Source organism: Aulostomus chinensis, chromosome 11, assembly GCF_037954235.1.
Source record: "Aulostomus chinensis isolate RoL2024-O1b breed Wild chromosome 11, RoL_Achi_v1.0, whole genome shotgun sequence".
In the NCBI taxonomy this organism is placed as follows: Eukaryota; Metazoa; Chordata; class Actinopteri; order Syngnathiformes; family Aulostomidae; genus Aulostomus; species Aulostomus chinensis.
In genome coordinates, this window is record NC_141330.1 from 265292 (window position 1) to 292409 (window position 27118).

The window sequence follows — 27118 nt, forward strand, 5'->3', positions numbered from 1 at the left end:
CTTACTCGTAAGGAATAAGTGGAAGACAACGACGATGGAGTTCTTCCTCTGCTGCATTTAAAACTTTATTCATCTTCACATTTCCCAACATTCAATTCTGAAACTCATCGACAGGTCAACTGATTTCTTCAACAAGCAGCACATTTCTATCCACCGTCTCACAGCTCGTATGAGAATCCAGCACTTGATGTCAGAACTCGATTGACTGAGTCCATGAGGACCTTGAGGTTCCAGCAGTTCCCCAGCAGAAACAAAACCAGTTCATCCGAACACACGGAGAAACTTAAACATCCAACAAATTCCTCTATCAAGCGGAGGGTTTTAACAGTTCATCTGGGTTCTCAAAGTGGGTCCTTGAGGTTCTTCCAGGTCCTGGGTCATTCTCATTTCAGTGTGATTTAATCACTTTCACAAGCATTCAAAGACATTTTTGTCCTAATTTAAAAATGTGTTTTTTCTAATTTTTTGGTTTGTCCTTGAATGTTCTGGTCTTCTAACATTCAGGTCATCTGCTGCTAGTTTTAACTATTGGCAACTATTAGCATGCCAGCATAATCACTGTGAACATGTTAGCAACACAGGTACACGGAGGTGCTTGCGTGACAGCGGGTGTGATATTTTATCTGATCCTCTCCTGCACGGTCCCTCCAGTCTTCATCTTTGGCCTTAGTTTATTGACTACGCTCCTCTGGAGCCGGTTCTCTATTCACCTCTACGGTAACATGCAAACCAGTCCATTCACATCAAGGTGAGTGCTGCTGAACAGATTTTGCAAGTTTAAATGCTTGTGAATCAAAATATCTTTCGATAGAAGGGTTACATGGTGCAGGACATGAACCAAGTCAGTAGAACTCACAGGTTTGATTCCTGTCCAAGGCACTTACCCCTGTCTTGCTCCAGGGGGTGCAGCATCATTGACAACAAGACACTTAAGGGTTGGAGCATCCAGCTGTCCAAGTGTAGAATTCCAGCAAGTCTGGGTTAAGGTGACAATAGTGTTGTCATCATCATCGTCATCTTCATCAGCCCTCCTTCCTGTTCCAGACTGACAGAAGAGTAGCAGGTGCAGCTCCCACCAGCACCACCCACTCTGTTGTGTTGTTAAAGTGGCAGAGACGAGTCGACTATGGGAGAAGCTGCAGGTCGCACTGGAGGAAGAGGACGCCGTCTGGAGAGAGATGAGGAGTTACTGTGTCACCTTTCTGCTCGTCTGCTAGACATTTTAGCAGGAGACAAAATGACGAGGAAAACATTAAGTTGATTTCTGGGGGAAATATGTTCTCAGTGCAAGAAGGTTGTGGGTGGAGCCACGGCTGGAGCACGGGGACTTTCTGGGTGAATCTCCATGTTCTCCCTGTTCCTGCTGGGTTCTCTCTGGTACTCCAGCTTCCTCCACAGTCCAAAGACATCAAGAGGGACCAGGTTAATCCAGACTCTAAATTGACCGTAGGCGTGGCTGGGAGAGCCAATGGTTGTCTGTCTCTATGTGTTGGCCCTGCCATGGACTGGTGACCCGTCCAGGGGGAACCCCGCCTCTCACCTGAAGGCTGCTGATTTTCTCAATGGAGTTCTGATCAAGTCAAGTTTACTCATTATCACATCACCTTTAGTGAGAATTCTGCCTCTCATGTGGTCGGACCACATGGTGCAAGTCATACCTGTCTGGAATGGCTGCAGGTGTGATGGCGACATGCGTCATTGCTTTGGCGTTGGCAGTATAGACAGGTATATGGCTGAGGTGAGGTGGAACCACAGGTTTTTTGGGCACTGCAGGTTTGGGTAGAGGAGGAGCCTGGGAAGAAATGGATGGACAAACGTTTAGAGCAACAGGAAATGCTGTTGAATATCCATCACTGATCAGCTGATCATCATTGTTCGTTGCTGATCAATTGTCACTTACTGGATCAGCCAATCACAGACCACCAATCCCGACCCACGTGACAGCTACATGCTATGAGCTATATGCTAACAGCTAGCAGCATGCGGGTACAGTGTACCTGTCCAGGTGAGACGGGGTCGGGGGGTAGTGGCTTGGTGGGTGGAGCTGGTCGACTCACCAGCAGCTGGAAGGGTTAGTGAGGAGGAAGACAGAGAGTGAATCTTAAGCGACAGACAGATGCAAAAAGGAAGTGAGGTTCTTGATTGTTAGAGCTGCATGTTTGAGGACGCTAACTTCTGATTTTACTTTAGTAGCAATCAACAATTATATAAATTAGTATTAAAGTGAGGCGTTAACAAACCTTAGGCAAAGGTTATTGAAACAATTAATATCCTCCTCCTATTCTAACAACCATTTACATTGATGATCGCATTCCTGCAGCCAATCAGAAGAATTCAGCTCAGCCTACAGGTGGCGTCATACCTGCTTGGTTAGGGTAGGGGGGCTGGGGGGTAATGGCTTGCTGGGGGGAGGCGGGCGCCATTTAGTCAGCTGAAGCAGCAGAAATAAGAAGTGAGAGGAAAAAGAGCAGAGGTCAAAGTTTGAATGATGAGAGCAGAGTTAACACAACTCCTGCATGACCACTACAACCTTAAAAACCAGCATGACCTCTGTGACTTCCATGTTTCCATCATATGTGGACAGCTACTCAGTGCGGAAGTGAAATACGAGCCATGGACGTTTCCTCCCTGATCGCTACAAATGCCCAAGGTTCTGCGGGCCCCTGGAGATTACTATTATTTACTTTTATTTGACCACAATTCACATCATCAAGAGCTGATAAAACAAACCACCATGAAACCTCTGCGGGGATGAAGATGGAGGCTTGTGGTCTCTGCTGGTGCAGAGAGGAACGAGGTGACATATTGGTGGGAAATGAGTTTGTAGGCATTAATGAGCTTGATGAACAATAAAAGAACATACTCACTATTACTTTTACTACTATTCATAAAGGCTGTAAAACATGAAGATGTATTTTAAGTTTTGGCTGAGATGTAATCATTCGTAGGTTTATCAAACTATGACTCCTTGAAGCCTGACAACAATAACACCATTGTGACAAAAAGACAAAAGCAATATAAAAAGCCACTGTAACACACTGTTACACCAATATAACACCAGTTATGCCACTTTAACAACAATTTAACACCACTGTAACACCAATATAACGCCACTATAAAACCACAGTTACACCAATATAACACCACTGAAACACCAATATAAAACCACTGTTACACCAATATAACACCACTGTAACACCAATAGAAAACCACAGTTACACCAATATAACACCACTATAACACCACTATAAAACCATAGTTACACCAATATAACACCACTATAAAACCACAGTTATACCAATATAACACCACTATAACACCACTATAAAACCACAGTTACATCAATATAACACCACTGAAACACCAATATAAAACCACTGTTACACCACTGTAACACCAATATAACACCACTGTACCACAATTGTTACACCACTACAACACCTACATAACACCACTGTAACACCAATATAACACCAATATAACATGACTGTAATACCAATATAAAACCAATATAACATGACTGTAATACCAATATAAAACCACTTTACCACCACAGTTACACCAATATAACACCACTGTAACACCAATATAAAACCACTGTAACACCAATATAACACCACTGTACCACAATTGTTACACCACTATAACAGCAATATAACACCACTGTAACACCAATATAACACCACTGTAACACCAATATAACACCACTGTACCACAATTGTTACACCACTATAACACCAACATAACACCACTGTAACACCAATATAACACCACTGTAACACCAATATAAAACCACTTTACCACCAGTTACAACAATATAACACCACTGTAACACCAATATAACACTACTGTAACACCAATATAACAACACTGTAACAACACTGTAACACCAATAAAACACCAATATAACACTGTAACAACAATATAACACCACTGTAACGTTTAGATGCTTCCGAATGTTGTTTTAGATTTCACAGATCGTCATTAGCCCAGAAGCCAATCAAAGTAAGATGTAAATGGTGAACATCAACCAGATAGAGGAGGAGAGGGAGAGCCCAGAGCCTAGAGCGCCAACGTTAACCAGGAGTGCTCATTCAAACTCCACGAATGGTGTCACAGAGTGGTTGTGGCTCTCAGCTGCTGCATGTGTGTTCAGTGGGTTTGTGTGGTTCCGCCTCCATCCATGCGATTGGTGCACTGGAGTGCTGGTCTGGAACCAGCTGGTTATCTTCTACATTGGCTCATCCTTGGGTTAATAATCTGATTGTAGATCAGTTTTAGGGTGATCAAGTACAAGTAAAATGAATGTACAAGTCACTGATGGACAGCAGAAATATATGTTGTTGTCTATAATCACTGCCACCACCATCACTGCCACAACCGTCATTACTGTCACTGCCACTACCACCACTGTCAAGGCCATTACATCATACATCACTGCCACAACTGTCACTATTGTCTCTACTGTCACGACAACTACCCACACTGCCACGACCGTCACTGCCACAACTGCCACTACTGCCACTACCACTACGGTCACTGCCACGAGCGTCACTACAATCACTGCCACAACTGTCACTACCATCACAACCATCACTGCAACTACTGTCACTGCCACTACCATCAATATGTTACTGCCACAACCATTACTATCGTCACGATGGTCACGGCCACTACCATCACTAGAATTATCATCACTGTCACTGCCCTAACCATCCCTACCGCCACAAATGTAACTACTGTCACTGCCACTACCATCAATATGACACTGCCGCAACCATTACTACCGTCACTAAATTCACTGCCTCTATCTGTCTATGTCTCTGTCCTGCTCTCCTGCTCTCTCTCCGTCCCCACTGATCCTGGATCTGCTCCACCTTCCTGCTGGTAAAGGAAGGTTCTGGTGGCTGCTGTTGCAGGATGTGCTGCTGATGGAGAATTGTTGGGTGGAGGTTCATTGAAGCAGGGAGGTGCTGGACCTGCTCTACTTGGAAAGAGTCAGGACAGAACTTTGGTTGGGGTTTGGTGCCATACAGATAAACCTGACTGGACTTGACAGCCACTACCATCACTACCGTCATTGCCACTACTGTTGCTGCTGTTACCATTGCCACTGTCACTACCACTACCACTACCACTACCGCCACTGCCATGACTGTCACTTCCATAACTGTTGTTCCTGCCATTGCCCTACGCACATGCAAACACAGATTGAAAGACAACACAAGTCACATGACCAACACAAAGACTGATTGTTGACATCACTTTAGGCTGCCAGGCACTAACACCAACAGTTGGCACAGATGAGAACACAGACAGGAAGTCGTCCATGTGAGTTGTTCTGAGGTTACCTGCTGCAGAGGTTTTAAGGTGGGGTCAGGGGGGAGTGGCTTAGAGGGAGGAGCAGGTCTGTCATGAACCTGATAGGAGAGAAAACAGGAAGTAGAAGCAGGGTGACAGTGGAGCAGCTGGCGTGGTCATTTTAGCCAAACTTGTCCGTGTTTTGTCACAGAGTTGTGATTGTATGTTTCAGGATGAGTCAGCTGACATCAGGATGCTGCTCCAGCTCATTCAATCTTATCGCTTCTTTTTTTTTTCAAATTTAAACTTCTGACCTCTAAACCCTGTAGATGGATTTGAGCATCATCATCCAGACACTGCAGAATCACATTTGGGTCAATTAACTAATCAAAGCTTCAAATTTCTTTCAAAATTTTCATACAGTGACATGTGACAGGAAGTCTTGAGGTCATTATTCTGCATCCACCCATGAGATTACCAGAGGCTGAGTGAGTAGATGAACAAACGTCTTTGTGTACCTCTTTGAGGGGTGGAGTCAGTGGGATGTCCATCTGAGAGTTCAGGTGGTATCTCAAGGGACGGACCTGCTCTCCGTTTCTGCCATCCACTCGCTCTGTCACCGGCGTTCTAGACAGGATGCAAAAAATAAAACAACAGTTGGCCAACATCTGGGTCAGAACAACATGTAGGCCTTCCTTGTTTTCATATCAGCTGAGAATTATGATTCAAACATAGATCTGGCGACAGATAATCGGACTTCATGCAAAACTTAAGCTTCAAAGGATAGCAAAAATTGGATGGGCATGCACACACACAGACACACAGACACACAGACACACTCTCTTACTTACCGGTTGTGCTGACGAACTTTGTGAAATGGACTGTTGGAACCCACACAGAGAAAATGACGACGGAAGCGAGGGAAACGAAGGGCGAGGAAGAGCAGGACCACCGGCAGGATGAAGAGGAAGATGACCAGAAGGGCCACTCGGACTGGGTCAGACTCTAGAACCACAGATGAACAAGATGACACAGGTTAGCCACTATTGTCCTGAATGGATATGTTGGGTCTTCTGCAATGGAGTCTGGTCTTTGTGGGGTCCTGTTCTATATGGGATCTTGTTTGAGGTGGTGTCCTTGTCTGTATGGAGTCTTGTTTGAGGGGGTGTTCTGGTCTGTATGGGGTCTTGTTTGAGGTGGTGTCCTGGTCTTGTTCTAGGTAGGCTCCTGGTCTATATGGTGTCTTCTTCTAGGTTGGGGTCCTTGTCTTTGTGGGACCTTGCTCTGTGCTCTGCTGGTACCTCTAGCAGCTCGGGCCGGGCCACTGTCCACACTGCCACCGTGACCCGAGTACCTGCAGTCAGGTGGAGCCCAGCCGATGTCACAGTGACAGTTCTTATTACTGTTACACACCTGAAACACACACACAGTCACCATGACAACCATCTTGATGACATATTCCTGATTAACAGTCAGCAGACTCATTCAGGATGAACATGCTGTGATTTCATCCCAACACACATTTCAGACAATGCTGGCAGGACCGTCACTGTTGTCACTGTCAGGGAGGACACCGGCAGGATGCTGGTACAATGCTAGGATGTTGCTATCAGGATGCTGGCACCATGCTAGGATGTTGCTATCAGGATGCTGGCACCATGCTAGGATGTTGCTATCAGGATGCTGGCACCATGCTAGGATGTTGCTATCAGGATGCTGGCACCATGCTAGGATGTTGCTGGCAGGATGCTGGCACCATGCTAGGATGTTGCTATCAGGATGCTGGCACCATGCTAGGATGTTGCTGGCAGGATGCTGGCACCATGCTAGGATGTTGCTATCAGGATGCTGGTACAATGCTAGGATGTGGCTATCAGGATGCTGGTACAATGCTAGGATGTTGCTATCAGGATGCTGGTACAATGCTAGGATGTTGCTATCAGGATGCTGGCACCATGCTAGGATGTTGCTAGCAGGGTGCTGGCACAATGCTAGCAGGATGCTAGCACATTGCCGGCAGGATGCAAGCACATTACTAGGAGGATACTGGCATGATGCTAGCATTACTCTCATGCTCTCACAGTGTTTCAAAACATAAATGATGAGGTGAAAGAGTTGCTCAAATCTTGAGACAAAGTCAGTCTGTCCCTTAAATGGTTCCTCTGAAAAACACCTGAACATCAATTTTCCGTCACTCACCCCGTGACCATTGCACTTCCTGCGACACTCGTCCACACCAAATACTGTCACGTCCTGACACTTCTGGTTCAGACACGCCTGAAACAAACAGCTATGGCTGAATATTCAAAATTTTAAGTAATGACATCTTGAGGAGAATATTTGAGAATATCTGTCTCATGTCTTATCTCCTCCAAGCCAGTGGGGACATGGTCTGACCTTGCCAGGGTTGCAGGTGGTGCCCTGGGCCACAGTAGCTGGGTCAGACACATCGTCCCCCAGGTGGAAGAAAGTTCCCCTGCAGACCAGGTCGCTGTGGTTGAAGCGCACCTTAGTGGTCAGGATCTCTGCATTAGTGCCCAGCAGGGGGCGCTCCTGCCCACCCTGACACTGGATCCTGCCGCAGTGCACATCACTGCAACAAAGAAAGAATATCACTGTATGTGTCGCCGAACAGTAACTGGAGATGTTTACTTTGTTTCAAAGTACTTACGGACTTCCACAGGGGATGTAGGAGCCGTTGGTCAGCTGACCACAGTTTCCATATTTATTTCCCTGTTTGTTGACAGATGAGAAACATACGGCCGGAGCAGTGGTGGCATCTGACCATGGACAGATGGAGAAAACAAAGATGAATGTCAACCAGGGGTGAAAGTGAGCCGGAAAGTAGTTCCGGTAAAATATTCACAGCCAGAACGGAGTTCCGTCACAAAAAGGAGGAGAAGGGAGCTGTCAAAATCCCATTTTTAATAAAGAAAACGACGTCTGGTTTCACACTGAACGCAGCGTGCTGCGCAGCGCCACCGAGTTGCTGGGCTTGGTTTGCGCTCATGTGACGTCACAGCGCGCCCACATACACAATGAATGGACTTCCCCCGCGCAGCCTGCACCTCGCGCGTTCAGTGTGAAACCGCCTTTACACGGGCTGCGTCCGAACTGCCAAGTACCAACCTACGTCCTCCTGCTACGACCTAAACACGGCGGCACCATTCAGACACCCTAGATTGGTGGTGAAGCACAACCTCTGCTGGCAGAGCACAGATACCACAATTAGGTAGACAGCACCAACGAAAGCCCCACCTGCTGGCCTGGCTGTGGTACTGCACTCCACTCTGAGCACCCTTCATTCATTCTCTGTTATTAAGCACATTAACACACCTTTAGTCATCAGCAACTATAAATGTTGGTGTTCATCAGAATGGGAGACTATTGGTGGCCCAAACTTGGCTTGAGGGTCCACAAGTTTTTAGAGGACGAAGAAGAAGTCTGCAGTGCATTGTGGGTCATAGGTTGCTCTGTAGGATGCACCTGAACCGACCTACAATGTCGGCATGTTTAGCCTGGAATTTAGGTTGAGAAGTAGGTCGCTACTCACGCCAGCTGTGGTTTCAGACAGCCTCCGACCTGCTCTGAGACCTACCATCAGCCCTACTTGGCTATTTGGACGCAGCGACAGAGTCGTGCCCAGGAGCGCATCTCTGCATGCGAGGCGTTTCTGGTTGGCTGACAGACGGACACGTGGGTCACGTTACCAGCATTGTTAGTTTTGATTAGTTAAAACCACACTGTTCTGCTTTCACAGAACGAAAAAAGAGAAAGAAAACAAAACAGAGGGCAAAATCAAAGAACTCGGCTGCTGGCGACCTGCTTTGGCACAATGCAACATAAAATAAGTGACATGTTTAAGCGAAAATGTGACAGAGTTGAAGAAGCAGGAGAAAAAGTTAGCAAAATGAGACCCACGGAAGACTGAGACTCAGAGCCACTCAGTGATGAGAGTGAGTCCAGGGACAGACTGTCTCTGAGGAGTCTGCCAGTGAGAACCTACAGGAAGAAGAAACCATTGAGTGACATTGATGATCTGTTTTTTCATGTCTGCCTGTTCCCTGTTGTCAGCACTGTAGTGGGCAGTTGCTGTAAAAAGCAGTTTTCAAAGCATTTCCAGGGGTAGCACGGGAAGGGTGGGGCTATGGGGGCTGCAGTTGTGTGGGGAACAGACACCTGAAAACTGTAATAAAAATCACCCAAAACCGATTAAAAACCGCAAAACTTCGTCGGCAGTGTGTGTGTAATGTGTCTGCATGTCCTTCACACCCTAAAGAGACCATCGGGCAGCTGATTAATGTCAACTGTTATTGTCAGACTCCCTTCAACATTAGACGAGAGTTATAATTCACAGAAACTCAGCTGTTTTTTTGTACTATTACTTACAAATAACTCAACAGTACTAAAATGTTTACTAGCTACAGTGGTTCTGGTTATATCAGTTACTCTTCAGACATTGTAACAAATAAGATGCCAGGTGTCCGCTGTGTCCATCCATTCGTCCATCCATCCCTCCATGTTCCCCCTCTTCTCCTGTTGAGGGTGGTGGGGGTGGAGCCTATCCCAGCAGCCTTCCCCCTGGACAGGTCACCAGTCCATGGCAGGGCCAACACATAGAGACAGACAACCATTGGCTCTCCCAGCCACGCCTACGGTCAATTTAGAGTCTGGATTAACCTGGTCCCTCTTGATGTCTTTGGACTGTGGAGGAAGCTGGAGTACCAGAGAGAACCCAGCAGGAACAGGGAGAACATGGAGACTCACACAGAAAGACCCCGTGCTGCAGCCGGGGCTCCACCCACAACCTTCTTGCTGGGGGGCCACGGTGAGGACCACTGCTTCACCGTGCCGCCCCTCTTCCCCGTGTCCTGTGAACTAAAAGTTAAATCCTTTGACTAGCATCCAAAGAACACGAGATCCTCATGCGCTGGTGCTCATGGGAAATGTATTCATGGTTTGGCACTGAAGTCTAGATGATGTGAAAGGTGACAGTAGCTGTTTTAATATTCTGGAGAGTTCCCTGGACATGTTCCTCCACACAGCAATATACTTTAATTTTTCCAGAATGAGCTGATTTCTTACTGGGGCCCCAAAGCATCTGGCACTGGGCCTTCATGCTGGCGCAGACTCCACCATAACAGTAGGAGGCTCTGTCTTCGCATGGCTCGCCATTCTGGAGGAAGACGTTGGGTGGGCAGTAGGCAGAGGAACCTGTGCAGAACTCGGGCAGGTCGCACTCTCCGATTGGCTCTCGACACACAGAGCCAGCCGCCTGCAACTGGAGACGCAGAGAGATCGAACTCAAACTGAGAGAAATGTGCCAAGGAGTAATGCATGACATGATTGGAATAAGTGAGGAATGAGTGGCGTGCCGGTCTGACCTTGCAGTCACGGCAGCAGATGCCATCAGAGGAGCATTGAGCTCCAGGAATCAGCTGACAGGTGGAGGCATTACAGCAGGGGTCCTCACACTCCTAACCCATCAAGAGCACAGTGACAAATCAGGTATTGCCGTAGCCCCTCCCACACTCCAGCAAAGACAGGTGTGCAGGTATATACCTCTAGCAGGCCACAATCACACTCCTCGCCACGCTCAACATACAGATTTCCACAGCGTGGTCCTCCCAGCAGGTGGTCTGGCTGTGGCACATTGAACAGACACATCCCACCGCCATGCAGCAGGCTGATGGACAGGTCAGCAGCACTGCAGCTGCTGAACTGCTGACCTGGCATGAACCTGTGGGTCACAGGACACACGTGGATGACATCACACAGCCAGACAATGACACGTCCAAGTTCATCCAACAACAAGTTGTTCATGTCGATTTGATCACAAAGGAGTTCTACTGTCCACATGGAGAGTTCGATCACCCCCACAGAAGGTTCTTCTGCCCTGGTAAAATGGTCTTAAAGGGGCAGCCAACAAGATTTTACAGACACAGGAAAGGATTCCTCTAACAAAGGAAATGATGCTGTTGAACTAGAAAAGGTTCCATTGGCCCGAAGAAAGGTTCTATTCAACCAGAGAATTGTTTTTTTTGACCCAGTGAAAGGTTGCTCTATCTAAGAAAGGTTCCTCTGACCCAGAAGGATTTGGTCTTTAGAACTAATCCTCTATCAACCTTTTCTCTGGATGACCGATTTACAAGACCAGCGGACAGATTGCTGAACCCAGGTAGAGCCTAATGTCTGCTGATCAAGTGGGAGGATGTTGAGGTTCAGATGCTCCAGTGAATCAGTGGTTCTGAAAGTGTTCTTGCTTGGACACTAACCCCGTGGACGGCTCCATGATGCATCCTCCGAGGCGCCGTTCATTCTGACAGGAGCAGTGGCGCTCAGCTGTGTCGTGGCTCATCCCCAAGTTGTGACCGAGTTCATGAGCAACAGTAGAGGCCACGCCCAAAACACTGACCAAATGGTCCTGAGGGAAACAGCGATTACTTCCAGACAGTTTGAGAAACCTTGAAAGAACAGGAAGGGGTATTCACTCACCACATTGACACCACCTGATCTGTCTCTGGAGCACATGGAAGACTGCGACGCCATCCCCACAGTGGTGCCATCGAAGGCTCCGCCCCTATGAAACCAGACACGCTCATGACAGACATAATGCATCAGTGGAAATCTGTGGAGCTTAAATCAAAATGTTTCCTTCCTACATGATGAGCTGAGCATTGTCATGGCGAAGGCGTGGCAGCAGCTCTCTAGTTCTCCACTCCAGGAAGTTGTTGAGGGTGTCGATTGGACTCTTCTCCACTTGGATCTTATCATGGTCACTCCAGATCTCTAGACCAGTCAAAGCCACGCGCACATTCAGAGGACGGTAAAACTGCAAAATATGCAAGAGGTGGCTCATTTTGACTGTTTTGACAGCATCATCATGGTTAGAGTGAGGTCAGCAGTCTCACCCAGTCCACCTGGTTGGCCACGTCCAGCATGCGGTAGATGATGGTCTTGTTGTTCTTCTGGTAGTTTAGAAACTGTGAGCAAATGTTAGCAAGTTTTAGCCAGATGGTCGAATGTGTTCTACAGTTTTTCCTGATTGCTAAAACACAAAAACTGGCTCCTGTACCACAAAAACCCAAACCATTTTGTCATTCCCAGAAGCACACACATGCTCTCAATATAATTGATTCAAGTTATCCTGAACTAAACTCAGAGACTTAACGAACCAATCAGAATTGTGGGTCAATAATATGCTTTGCAATGCTTTGACATAATGGATCACAACCATGCCGAGGTTGGTGGACAACAAAGAGGGAGAGGACACAGGTAATGAAGACAAAGTTTCTCTGATGAAAGCTGTGCCACTCTAGCTCAACATGTGGTGGTACATGGGAGGACGATGCCACAAGCTGGCCAGCTAGCTTTTTGCTGAACTCAGAGGCAGCCATTGATTGGAGGGAGGCACTGGTTGCTCACTGCTGAGCAGGAGACTGCCTTGGTGAATATGGTGATTGCCAATAATGCCATTACTCTGAGAGGAATTCAAACCTGCATCATTGAAGACCAGGGAATCTTTCAAGGAACTGACAGAGCCTTTCTACTACTGACCGGATAATACCGCAGTGCCGCGTAAGGACGTAGCAACTCCACCGTGTGCCTTTTGAGAGGAATTCTGACAGGGTTAAGGAGCAATGATTCCAGTATATGCAGGTAGTTGCTATACAACACAGAAATGTTAGAGTACGTACAAGCCCATCTTTCATTCCAGTACTCACAGTACTGAGTTTGACGTAAAATATGTGTTTTTGACTCCTGTAGGGAATCTTTGAGATGGATGCCATGGCTGACTCTCTGAGTACATCTTTATCGATGAAGCAGGCTTCAATCTGACAAGAAGGCACAAAAGGGGCCTTAAGATCATTGGACACCAAGCAACCACACAAGTTCCATAACATCATCATGTGTGCACCTATTAGCGAGCATGGCATCCTCCACTGCCATGCCATACTGGGTCCATACAACACTGCACTACTCCTTCAGTTTCTAGATCAGCTGCACAATACATGTAACAGTCCTCAACAGGAAGGGAGCCTGGCCAACCAGAGCAAGACCAATATGTTGTCTTTTGGGTTAACGTGAGCTTCCATCAGACTGCTCTGGTTCACACCAGGTTCAATGACCGTCCCGGGTTAACTGTCCTTTTTCTGCCAGCATCCTCCCCTTTTCTAAACCCAATAGAGGAGTTTTTCTCAGCATGGCGGTGGAGGCTGGATGACCGCAACCCATACACACAGCACAGTCTCCTAGAAGCAATGATGAATGCCGGTGAAGATATTTCTCTGGACTCTATCCAGGGTTGGATCCTTCACACAAGGGGATATTTCCCACGCTGCCTAGCGAGAGCAGACATAATGTGTGATGTCGACAAAATACTATGGCCTGACCCTGACCTGAGACAAGATCATGCTAATGCTGTTGCCAATGAACCAGTATAAGCGCTAAATATGGAAATACTGTGAATAAAACCTATTCTGGACATTTCAGCATTTTGAATTAATCCCTCCAGTGAGACCACTCATGTAGCCAGCGTTTTGACAGCTTGTGTGTTGTCTGAGGCTAAAAACTAATTGAGATCCAGAAGTTGGATGTTTGTACTGTTGTGTGAAAGTTTTTAGAAGGAAATGTGTGTGAAGATTTGCGAGAATGGTGATTTGTTCCAGGAGTTGTGTCTAAGCAATTGAGAAAAACTGTAAAACGAGAAACTATAGAGAAGGGAGTGACCTGCCAGGATGTCCCTCTGGCACCACCATCTAGTTACACCTCTCTTCTCCAACTTAGTCTCAGTTTCCCAACAACTGCCTGGCCAGCAGCCCCAGTCCTCGACCAGCACCCTTGGAAGCAAGGATGCTGTTGGTGTCCATCAAAGAAATTCTCTCCAGGCTTGTCAGTAAGATCGGGACCTGAGCTTGACACAGTGGGGTTGCACAGGAGCGCCAAGGTGGCGTCCTCAGCCGCCTCCTGTATTCACTCTACAGGCTTCAAACTCCTCGGATGTGATGTTTATCTTTACTGACAGTAGTACTCTAGAACTCCAGGGACTGAGGCCTGTTTTCTGTACTCGGGGATATTCAATCAGGAAATGAAGTTTGCATGAGAACACCTGATGAGCACCATGATTCTCAAGTATGTTTAGTCACAGATTAAAGAATCCATTTGAATGCAATGTTGGAAATCGGTGCGAAAATTTAACAAATTCTGGACGTTGTGTCAGATCATCCAGGAGAGAACATCCTGCTTCTGAACATTTTTATTAGGTAAAACATGCTGGGATGACAACACCCACCCAGACTGTAATGTTTGAAAGAAGTGCACACCTTCAGGCAGTGGCTTTATGTCAGGAGGAACAAAGACTGACAACTAGCTAAGTTAAGCAGCTAACATTAGCTGCTAACTAGCACTCATTGGCCAGTTTGAATGGATTCAATTGTATTTCAGCCATTCAAAGTTCGTTCGAATTTGACTTTTTGATTAAATGACAGCTGTCGTTAGCACAGTTGACATGATTCTGGCATCTGCGCCGCGTCAAGAGCCCCAGAAACACAAGGCTGATAGTGAGCTGATGTCAACAAATTTAACAGCCATTTGGGGTTTGTACTTAAGCTGAACACTGGACGGCTTTCCAGAAAAGGTGCTGTGGGTGGTGACCTGCATGTTGAGCCCAGCCATGAGGTGTTATAGGTGATATATTTGGAGCCTCCAGGGAGGCTAGTTTGATAGAACAGCTCCCACAAAGCTAGCAAAGGTGAATCTGGGCTCTGTTCATCAGAGATTGGACCAGAACTGAAGCCAGAACCAGAACCACCATGGTGTCTATAGATCAGTCACTTTGTTTACAAGAGTTAATATTGACCTACTGCAGATACTGTAGTTAGTGAAGGTATCTAGTTACTGCGCATGTGCGTCACTGAGTCTGCGGGTGGTTACAGAGACGTATGCTCACAGTCGCTGTCGTCATGCAGTGTTGGTACTCAGGCTCATAACGCTTTACTGAGGAGCTTCAATACTTGTCTTCTTTAAAGCACATCTTCCAACAGTTTCCTCTCCAGCAGCTGCAGGTGAAGCAGAGTTTCCTCTGGAGGGTTGACAGCTACAGTTGTAGTGCTGCTGCTCTCATGGACGCGTGTGGAAGGACTCGAGCAGCCACTACGGTCCTGACATAATCACATCAACAGCCACCAGGAACCAATCGGCTGTAAGGAGGACGGCTGCTGGGCGGCAGCTTGTTGCAGGTGTCAATCATCATGAATGTTGAGGCTGTCTGGAGCCGCTGGAGCCTCCTGCTGCTGCACACGTTTACTACATACATGAAGACGTGTTGATCTCTGACCACCTGCTAGCACGCAGCTACACTTCAATCCTCAGCTCTGCTGGTGACAGTGCGGCGTTACCACGGCAACCAGAGGATGCTGATGCTGAGAATGATGATGTCACAGTAGATTAGTTACAGATGTTCAGCTTGGGTGCAGTTTTGTTCTGTAGTCAGCGGGGAGTGCATGCAACACGTACCATCTGAAATGGCCTTAAGAGCCAGTAGTTCTCCATGACAACAGAACCAGTGTCACCATATCTCTATCTCTCTCACACACACTCTCACACACACACACACACACACACACACACACACACACACACACACACACACACACACACACACTGACCTCCTGGTGATCCGCCACTAACACCAGCTCGATGTATTTTGTCTCTGACAGAATGTCTCTCCTCCTCTGTAGACAGAGAAAATGGAGGTCAGAGGTCAAACTGTGAGCCCTTCATTCAAGAACAGGAGACTTCTAGAAGTGTCAAGAAAATCCCATCAGATGCTGGAACACTTCAGGTTGGTGTAGAGGTGAGATCTGAGGATGGAGGGCCCAGGTGTAACTACTCTTACACCAGTGATGTCATACCAGCCCTGGCCATCACGTTCTCCAGTTGACTGACACCTTCCATCAAATCAGTGAAGGTGATGCTGCAGAGGACCAGCCTGGGTCGCTTTGTGTGATTTGAAGATGGATTTTCACAATTAGAGAAACAGTTTTTGCTGCTGTGTTTTCCTGTGCCGACCGTTCAGACTTGGACAGAATGATTTTGTCATTAGTTGCAGGTCGTCTGGCCATCTAAGCTAACATTGTTGTCCCGTAAACCATTGACGTCTCCTGTCTGAGGCCTGAATTAACAAGTGCTGTCATGGCAGCAGCATCTGTCTCACCCGGTGCTTCTTCTCTGTGGAGCTGTTGACAGATGGGATGGTTGCATGTGAAACCCCACAGGCTCCAGCTCCATCTCCCTCCACAGGGTGTGTGGAGTACAGCAGGTGGACCCCTTCTTCACCTCCTCCTCCACTGGTCCTGCCGCTTCCTTCTCCTTCACTGTCCCACCCCTCCTCCTGGTGGAGGTGATGGAGGAGGTCATCCTCCTGCGGCTGCAGCTCAAAGCTCAGGGTCGCGTTCATGGCAATGATGCCACTGCAGGGTGAAACACAGCTGTGTTAGTATTCGTAACCAGACTGAACTTGGAACCTGAGGTGACGGCTCACAGCCCTGGCGCAGGACAGGGGCTTCTGCACTCTGACATCGCCCCCTCTAACACGGTGAGAAAAGCTGTGGCACGTTCATGACGCAGCAACATGTTAAAAAACATGTTAAATTACATCAAATGCTGTGGATCCAGGCCAGCACTCCACTTCCTGTGTAGAAGCATCATGGGAACTCTATTTCCAAAATATTCTCAGAACTGAAAGTTGACAAACACAAAAGAATACAAGCAAAGATTCTGATATCTGAGTGACATCACTGATGGACACAGTTAAAGGGAGGAGCTAATAGAAACCGGGCTCCTCGACTCAGGCGCTGACATTGCTAACATTTGCCAACAAGCTTTTCTGTCGCACAGAAACATTGATCAGCTGTCCTCGCTCTTCAATTGGTGACCAGTTTCTCAAGTTCCTCAACAGCATCTTTTCATGTTAGCCAATGAACAAATCCACTAATCCTCCTATGGCCTCCATCTTGAGTGCTGCAGGGGTCAGAGGTCATTGCTGTCAGTAATCCGCATCAGGTGAATCTGCAAAATGCTGATGGTCACTCACTTCTGCTGAAATCAGCCAAGAGGAAACAAAGGCTTGCAGCCTGCCAAGTCCTGGAAGCTGCTCACAGTGGATTGAGGGTTTTCAGGAGATTTCTTAGGTTCCTTCAGCGGCATTGAAAGGAACACATTTACTGAGTGTGTGACGTGTTGCAGCAGCTAAGCCTGCAAACCCCTGACTCAGCAAACTTGTATGTTTAGAGCTTTGTTCTCTTTCCAAATCCCTCAGCTGCAAACAAGTGAACAGCAACAAGCTAACAACAACAACTAACAGCCACACTGACAGCACTGTGCTAGCAACAACGTGTTTGAGCCCACAAAACAAGAGTTCTATCAAAGCATCAGGAGATCTAAGAACCCATGAGTGTGTGGCTGTGATGCCATGAACATTTGGACCGCCATATTGAGAAGGAATGTTCAACTGTAGGTCATTGTTGTCACTGCGTCGTGTTGTGATTCTGTGTGGGTCTGTTTCAAACAAAGATGTTTTCATTCGTCTGGAGAGGAAATTGTGTCGAACTGAATGTGCATTTACACATTCAATCAGCCCCGAAGCAAATATTGCACCTTCCTGCACACTGAGCATTGCAGCAGGTAATATTCTGATTGGCGTGAATTGTGCAGCCTTGATAGCGAACTGTGAGCATGTAGCCAGATGTGCAGGCAACCGGCAACAGATGTGTTGGCCGCTGGGGAGCTTCCATGTGATTATCAAGGGTGATGTTAGGAATTGCAGCTGCTGACCGGAGGGATCATCAGCTCGCTGCAGGACTACGTGAATATGAGGAGTTTGATGTACAGGGGCAAGTTATGTGACTGATGAAGACACAATGGTGGCAGACACAGAGCAGAATTGATACGTCTGAATCATGTGGACCAGGAAGAAGAAGGCAGACTCACCGGAGGCCGGAGCAGGTGCTCAGGGCCACCCTGGACTGAGGGAACCCCCGCACACTGCCGTGGTAATAACAGTGAGTCTGTGGAGAACAAACGCTCTGTCACACATTCATCACACACTGCTGAAGGTCGACGGCGGAACCTTCAGACTCACCACTGGGTCGGCGCTCACAGACACGCCCGTGCCGTTGGGTAGGTAGTAGAAGACGTTGGGTGGTTTGGGCAGCAGGTCACTGCAGAGAAACAGCACACGATGAGACAGCGGGAAGCGTCACACTGAGCCATGAGTGGCACATCGCACTCACTGGTTCTTCTCCAAGTCCAGCAGGAAGAGTTGGCCGCCCACCTCCAGACCGCACTGCAGCCGGTCCGGGTGACCATTCTAAGTAGGAATAAGAAGAAGAAGAAGAATATTAATAAAAATAGGAATAGGAATAAAAATAAGAATAGGAATAAGAATATTAATAAAAATAGGAATAAAAATAAGAATATTAATAAAAAAAGGAATAAGAATAGGAATACTTTATTAATCCCTCTCAGGGTAAATTTAGGCAGTTTCAGCAGCATCGACAGGAGGAAATTAAAAGAAAGAATTGAAAAATTAAATTAAAAGAAAGTATATCAATATAAATTATATTATATTAAATATATTCATGAAATAAGAAACAAACAAAACTAAAATAAATAATTTTAACATTTATATTGGACAATTTATAGAAAATATTAACATCAAGTTTGAAAAATAGGGATTTTTTTATTGGGCTTGTAGTGGTGCATTATAGACAGCATGGCGGCTACTAGCCAGCAAGGCGGCTACTAGCCAGCATGGCGGCTACTAGCCAGCAAGGCGGCTACTACCCAGGCTGCCCTTCTTCCATCCTGTAAATAGGGATTTTTCTGCTCTGTGCACCACTGAGCGGCTTCCATAGGAAGGAGTTGAGGCTCCGCCCTCTAAGCTGTGTCCAGCTGTCTTTATACATCCATGATCTGTTTTTTCTGTCACTTTCTTGTCTGATGTCTCAGGATGTGGGCGGGGCTATGATTATAATTGCCATCCATGTTTCTTCCTATGAAGGGAGGAACTTGCTTGCAACGTTTGGTGCTAAGTGGCAGCAGCGTGGTGTCTGTCGGGCCCCGACTCTAAATGTGAGTCAAGGGTCAAACACTTACACATATCCTGCTCAAGTCGGCACCGCCGTAAAATGCTTTGTCACTTCCTGTTAGTATTCTCTGACATGGGTGGAGGGCAGTAACGTTGTACTGAATTGAAATGTCTGGGGTGGCGAGTTCCTGTGACAAAGAGCAGACTTCCATCCGAGGTGTGTCTCCCTGGACTGTGAGCTGCGGCGGGTCAGACCATTGTTCAGTGTGTGTAGGGGGGGGGGTGTCATATCCACTTCAGGAGGTGTGGCAGAGTTCAACCTCTCAGCTGAGGAAACGTGAAATGGCATTCCTAACCCTCAGTTGTCAAGTCACTTCCTGTCGCTGCATCTTCATAGCAACAAGCCATTGTGACTCTTCAGAGGGGAGAACTCCGGCTTCAACAAAGATGCCCCGTCTTTACCGCAGTAGAACCAAGATATCACCTTGGTGTTCCCAGTGGGAGAGCCGTGTGTCTGGAGAGCGCTGGAAGAGGATGTTCAAATCTTTTTGTTCTGCTTGTGTTGCTTTGGAACTGTCGGATTGTGGAGTTGGAGAACGATGAAAGTCCCAACAGCTTCACTTGTGGTGACTCAACATGATGAACACTTGAAACTTCCAGAACTTCTCTGTTCCAACTTCAACTCTCACACACCCAAGTTTGAAATACGACAAAAATCAATGTTTATCCAATAGTTTTAGAATCATATTTTATGTTGAATTTTTGGATACTAGATTTTCTTCTGCTCCTCTTCACACACACACACAGGTACCAGGGTCCGACCCCTCAGACGTGCTGGAGGAAACCATCACTGTCACGTGGGTTTGGGTGGGAGGTCAGCAGGTGACGTGATCTCCCTCATACATGTTGAGCTTTTTCTAATGAGGCAGGTACCCTGGATGCATCACCCTGGCCCCCAGCACCACCAAGGAACATGGAACAGTTCTCTATGATCAGGTTCCTTAAACTGCCACATCAATCGACCCTCTAGGACACCTTCTTCCATCTCCATCCCGTCACTAAGATCAGACACATCCTGCCTCAAGAAGATGCAGAGAAACGAGTCCAGACGTTTGTTACCACCGCCACAACGGCCATTTGTTACTTCTTCTTCTGTGGCGAGGTCACGTCTGTCGCCCAGCTGCTGAATGATGTCAGAGCTCAATAAATGCTGGGCGAGGCAAAAGCTGCCAACAACAAAGGAAGAAGTGAGGAAGGGTAAGAGGGGTGGGGCTGGAGGGGGGTGGGACTCGCGGCCGCGTTCCAAACGGCTCTGTAGTAAAGATGGAAGGCATTCAGACGAAAGTGAATCCTCATCGACGCAAGGAGATGAAGAGTGAAGAGAAATCAGCTGTTCAGAGACGTCGATCTGCTCAACTTAAACGTTCCTGTTCACACACACATTGTCCTTCTGCTGTGTGAGTGTTGGGGGGCAGGAGATGATCTCAGACCTCTTACACAGGAAGCCCCCCCACCATCCATGCAGGAAGCTACTGGTAAAAAAATGTCGACAGTCTCACTTCCTTCCTGTCTGTTGTTTCAGGCAAACTCAGATAGATCAGCAGGAAGTGGAGGCCGGTTAGATGGACCACAGAGACCTGCTGATCCGGGCCACCATGTACCTGCTGTGTCCTAATGAAAGACTTGAGAAAGTGGCGATTACTTTTTTTGGTAAAGGAAGTCCAAATAAGGAAACACAGTTAAAGATAAACAGGTAGAATTTAGAGAAACAAAGAAAATGACGACTAAGGTGAGTCAACGGTGAGTTTGTTCTCCAGCTTCGTGTCCCAGGCTTGGTTCCGTCTCTGTTTCCAGAGACGGGTGTTGTCTTCGCCTCCTCGTGGCCGGATCGTTCCCATCAGCTCTCACAGCTTCAGACTCCTTCACTCAACTATGAACTTGAACTCCTCCTGAGGCGTCGGGAGCTCATCTGCTGCTTTCCCTCCCCGTTCTTGTTTCACTGGGTGATTTCCCAGGACTGCGGTCCGCCTCTGCTCTCCTCGCACACTGCAGCCAGGTAGTGGAGCCCTGAGGCTCTGCCCCCCCGGCGCACACACACACGCTAAACAGGTGCCACATAGACGTTAAACAGGTGCCACATAGACGCTAAACAGGTGCCACATAGACGTTAAACAGGTGCCACATAGACGTTAAACAGGTGCCACATAGACGTTCAACAGGTGCCACATAGACGTTCAACAGGTGCCACATAGACGTTCAACAGGTGCCACATAGACGTTCAACAGGTGCCACATAGATGTTAAACAGGTGCCACATAGATGCTCTTACTGGAAAACTTACTAGAACCCGGTTACTTGATAACAGCTAATAACTCCGGTAATGTTGACTTCAGCTTGGCGAGTGTCACTGATGATGTCAGAATAACTACATCTCCCATGAGGCTGACATACCCCACCACAGTGTGTGTACATGAGTGTGCCTGTGTGGACCATACCATCCGAGCTTTGAACCGCCACCAGCAGCAACCATCAATTGGTGACCTTTGACCTGCACTGATTTATTACTGACCTGAAGAGCTTCTGCCAGGCTCCGCCTCTGTCCATTCACCAGAATGAAGGGGCGGGTCTTCTCCAGCAGTGGCCGCCGCCGTCTGTTGATACCTGAGGACAAACAGAACCAGAGTCAGCTGCAGGTTCTTAATGGGAACCATCCAAGTGTCACACGGCTCATGCCACAAGATGCCACCATCATGAACGTCCTTGTTTTTCTCAGCTGGTAATCACTAAACTTCTGCAAGGTTGTCCATGTGACGTCACTCTGACTAATCACAGTCAAAGAGGCGTGGTCAACAGCTGCGTCGCAGGACTCCGAGCATCTCTGCTACCTGGAGCGTGTGACACAATACCCAATTGTTGGACCTACTGTATACCAATGTTAAGGAGGCATACCGAGTCACCGCCCTCCCCCCACTGGGCAAGTCGGACCACAAACTGGTGCACGCACAGCCCCAGTACACCCCCCTGGTCAAAAGACAGGCAGTCTCGACCCGCACCATCAGGAGATGGACTCCTGCAGCAGAGGAGGCCCTGAGAGACTGCTACAACACCACAGACTGGGATGTACTGCTGGGTGCACATGAGGAGGACATAGATGGGATGACTCACTGTCTCACAGACTACCTCAACTTCTGTGCAGATGTGGTTGCCCCCACCAAGACTGTTCGGTGTTATCCAAATAACAAACCATGGATAACACAGGAAGTCAAGGATGTCGTTAACAGGAAGAAGAAGGACTTCAGGACAAAGGACAAGGAGGAGGGGAGAGCAGCACAGAGGGAGGTGAAACGCTGCCAGAAGGAGGCAAAGGACTCCTACAGGAGGAAGGTGGAGCAAAAGCTGAAGGAGAATAACTTGAGGGAGGTCTGGGAGGGCGTCAAAACCATCACCGGCCACAAAGCCAGGACCAGCACGGAGGGGGGAGGGGTGGAGAGAGCAAATGACCTGAACAAGTTCTTCAACAGGTTCATCCGGTCCACCTCACACCACCCTCCAACGCCCCCCTCCCCCTCTGCAACAGCTGAGCAGCCTCCTTCCTACTCGATGGCCCACCGCCCCCCCCCTCCACAGCAACAGAGTAGCCCCCCTCCACCCCTCCTGCCACCACCCCCCACCCTTCTCACAATCTCCACAACCCCCTCCTTGCTTCACAGCTGACCAGGTGAGAGGAGAACTGAGGAAGCTTCAGCCCCGAAAGGCAGCAGGACCAGACAGAGTGTGTCCCCGGCTCCTCCAGACCTGTGCTGCTGAACTTGGGGAGCCGCTACAACGGGTCTTCAACCTGAGTCTGCAGCTCGGGAAAGTGCCCACCCTACGGAAGACGTCATGCATCATTCCAGTTCCTAAAAAGGACCGGCCCAGCGAGCTGAACGACTTCCGACCGGTGGCACTAACTTCACACCTGATGAAGCCTCTGGAGCGGCTCTTCCTCAACCTCCTCAGGCCTCAGGTGCAGCATGCTGAGGACCCTCCAGTTTGCCTACCGGGGGAAGGTCGGTGTGGAGGACGCCGTCCTCTACCTGCTACACCGAGCCCACTCGCATCTGGACAAGGGGAAAGGCACAGTGAGGCTCCTCTTCCTGGATTTCCCAAGTGCCTTTAATCCGATCCAGCCCCCTGCACTGCAGGACAAGCTCCTACAAATGCAAGTGGACCCCGGCCTGATTGCTTGGATCTCCAGTGACCTCACTGACAGGCCACAGTTCATCAGGCTGAAGGACATCACGTCTGACACTGTGGTCAGCAGCATCGGTGCTCCGCGGGGGACTGGAATGTCCCCTATCCTCTCACCCTGTACACCGCGGTCTTCTGCTACAACTCTGAACTGTGTCACGTCCAGAAGTTCGCAGATGACACAGCCATCGTGGGGTGTATCAGGGACAGTGAAGAAGAGGAGTACAGGTGCCTGGTGAGGTTTCCTGGTGCCACAACAACAGCCTGCAGCTCAACACCTCCAAAACTAAGGAGCTGGTCATTGACTTTGGGAGGGACAGACCCAGACCTAGACCAGTTCTGATAGGAACGGAGGAGGTCGAGGTCGTACAGACCTATAAATATCTTGGGCTGTGGCAGGACAACAGGCTGGACTGGACGAGCAACACGAGGCAGCTGTACAAGAAGGCTCAGAGCAGGATGGACTTCCTGAGGAGGCTGAGAGCCTTCAACATCTGCAGGAGGCTCCTGTGTTCTATCAGTCTGTGGTCTTCAGCGTCCTGTCCTACGCTGTGGTGGGCTGGGGGGGAGTGTGACGAAGGCAGACCTCTCCAGGCTGGAGAAGCTGATCAGGCGGGCCAGCTCAGTGGTTGGGATGAAGCTGGACCCTCTGGCAACAGTAGCAGAGAGGAGAACTCTGGACAAACTGCTGGACATCCTGGACAATGTCAGCCACCCTCTGCTCACTGTCACCACCAGCCAGAGAAGCCTGTTCAGCCAGAGGCTGCTCCTCCCCAAGTGCAGGACCAACAGACTGAAGAAGTCCTTCATCCCCCGAGCCATCAAACTGTTAAACTCCTCACTGGAGGGGGGGGAGGGGCAACAGAAGGACTGGAGGAGAGTCAGTTATTATTATTATTGTTATGTTTCATTAAATTATATGAACTATATAACTATTGTTATATTATATTATATCATCATCATTATTATTGTTATAATTATTATTATTGTTATAATAACAATTAAGAACAATTAATATTATGATTATTCCTGTCACTATGCACATATACATAACCATCCAGGTACACACAGGCACACACACATGTATATATGCATATATATATATATATATATATTTTTTTTTTTTTTTCTCTTCTTTGCTATTTTTAGTCTATTCTATGGTGACAGTGCTGTGAATGTATGTTGAGGAGAGTGCAATTTCCCTGGCGGAACGTCCACAAGGGATTAATAAAGTAGTCTGTCTGTCTGTCTGTCCATCTTTTGGTGACCCTTGACCTTCGCCATCACTCCGGGCTGGCAGTGGGCCTGGCTCCACCTGTACTAGCCAAACCTGTGGGGCAGCCCCGCTTCAGGCTCATGTGCCTCATGTGGACACTGCCGGCTGCAGGCTGATGTTCATGGGCCTGGGAGCACCAGCTACCTGACACCAGTCCCAGCTGACCCCACGGGTCCGGCTGACCTGGAAACATCTGACTTGACGTCTGTAGACACGCGGATGGAGGACAGAGGGGGTTCAAGTGGATTCCAGGTTAACAGTCACTGACAACAGTCAGATTAGCCAGAGGTCAAAGGTCACACTCATTCACAAGCGCGCTGACCTGTTCCCATGATTACGTGGACTTGCTGTCAACGAGCACAAACTGGTCTCAAAGTTACCTGACAGGCTCAGACTGCCGGTACCGTCCCGGGGCGCGTGCAGGGACCGGCCGGCCCAGAAGGCGTCGCAGCCGCTGAGCAGCAGCAGCAGCAGTCCGGCGGCTCCGCTCCACATCGTCACCGGCAACAGGTCGCTGCTTCGAGTGTTGCACCGCCGGATCCGTTACTTCGATGCACGGCGGTGGTTCCGCCCTAACTTCATGCAGCCGCTTTCTCCAGCATCACCCGCAGAGAGCAGCGGGAACGCAGCCCGGTCCCGTGTTCCGGTCCACAAACTGCGCAGCTTCGGCAGAGACGGTTCTAGACTCAGTGGCAGCGTCCAAACGGCCGGAGGTTCGGTTGGTTTAGACCGACACCAGATAATCCTGTTTATCCCTCCAGAGACATGAACGCGGCTCATTAGCGGAGGGCACCGGACCGCCCGTGTTTACGCTCGGAGCTGACCATGACGTCATCAACTGCGTCAAGCTAGTGTAGCTAAACCGGAAATACAGTCTACCTGCCTTCAAAATAAAGGTCTCGTCAGTCAATCCTGGAACGCCGGGTTATCACTTCACTAACGAACTCCCGTACATAAATAACTTGTTTTTGACGAAACTCAGGAACGCGTCAAACTGAATTCGAGTGAATCTGCAGGTTTGGATGAATGAAGAAGACAAAGGGAACTTCCGGCCTCCAAACCTGTCTGAGGGTCCAATATTTGGGGGAGAGAAGTTGATCAAGCTCTGCTAGTTTGACTGTCTTACTTGGCTTTAGCTCAAGATGACCACACACACACACACACACACACACACACACACACAGGGTATTTCCTGAGAATATTTAACTCCTTCCTGACTATCAGTTCATTGTTCCGTATTTGATGTCTGGACTCACTGAAGCTCCAACATTCCCATTCAGATAAAAATCATGAAAAAGATTCCAGCTGTGTAAGAAAGCAGCTGACGTCATTGTGCTCAGGAATGGTCAGAAGGCATTTAGGTCCTTTAACAACAATACGATTCAATAAAAAAAATTATGAATTGATTATTAAACTGTCACAGGAATATGAATCAAAGAATCATTGGAGCACTTTGACACCAACTACTGACAGGTGTAAGAACACTTGGAGCTTGGAAGGTTTGAATGAGCTTGCAAAGATGGGTCATCAAGGAATTTAGCATGATTTGCTGAGTTTTATGAAGCAGAAAACTGGTATGAGGAAACTTTCACAATTATAATCCACAGGAATCTGACATTTATGATCCGATGGTCCTGGGTACCTATCTGATGAGACAGGACCCTGGATGGCACCACCCTGGCCCCCAGCACCACGTAAGGAACCTCGGAGTTCTCATTGACCAGGACCCTTTAACTCCCACATTCAACAAATGCTGAAGAGTTCCTGCTGGTTCCTTGAGTTCTAACAGTAGAATGGAGCCAGAGCCTTCAGCTATCAGGCTCCCCTCCTGTGGAACCGTCTCCCAGTTTCAGTCCAGGACCCAGACCCCCTCTCTAGGTTTAAGAGCAGACTTAAGACCTCCTTGTTGATCAGGCTTATAGTCAGGACTGCTTAGGCTGGCCCTTAGATCTGCTGCTATAGGCTCAGACTGCTGGGATCTCCCATGATGCACTGGGCTTCTCTCTCCTCCTCCTGTCCTCAGACGTGTTACTAACTCCTCTTCTTCTCCCCTCATCCCAGATCCTGGTGCTGCTGGAGGAGGCTCCAGACCTGGAGAGGCTCCAGCTGCCACCCGTAGCTCCACCTGCTCACGTCCCCGTCTGTCCATCAGTCTCTCCTCCTGTCTCTCTCTCTTTATCTCTGTCCCTCTCTTTCCTTCTGTCTCTGTCTTCCTCCATTCTC

At 48.2% G+C, this 27118-nt stretch overlaps 1 protein-coding gene across 4 annotated transcripts; it reads right to left on the bottom strand.

Annotated features, from left to right (window-relative positions):
* Positions 1 to 25729, bottom strand: adam15 (ADAM metallopeptidase domain 15). Of its 4 annotated transcripts, XM_086217452.1 has the most exons (25): positions 25276 to 25729; positions 21959 to 22050; positions 18594 to 18670; positions 18443 to 18521; positions 18292 to 18368; positions 16517 to 16772; positions 15969 to 16034; positions 12213 to 12284; positions 11964 to 12133; positions 11797 to 11881; positions 11577 to 11725; positions 10864 to 11041; positions 10686 to 10778; positions 10387 to 10582; positions 7973 to 8081; positions 7699 to 7894; positions 7501 to 7578; positions 6603 to 6714; positions 6153 to 6306; positions 5820 to 5928; positions 5352 to 5420; positions 2363 to 2431; positions 1998 to 2063; positions 1659 to 1792; positions 1 to 1168 (listed from the first exon to the last, which is right to left on the bottom strand). In XM_086217452.1, the coding sequence occupies exons 1-25, from the start codon at positions 25388 to 25390 to the stop codon at positions 1102 to 1104; spliced, it is 2868 nt and encodes a 955-aa protein (XP_086073578.1). In that variant the 5' UTR covers positions 25391 to 25729; the 3' UTR covers positions 1 to 1101. The 4 variants fall into 4 exon arrangements, with proteins under 4 accessions (XP_086073578.1, XP_086073579.1, XP_086073580.1 ...); XM_086217453.1 differs by lacking the exon at positions 1998 to 2063; XM_086217454.1 differs by lacking the exons at positions 1998 to 2063; positions 2363 to 2431 and having other exon boundaries at positions 2 to 1168.
* Positions 25730 to 27118: the final 1389 nt, after the last annotated feature.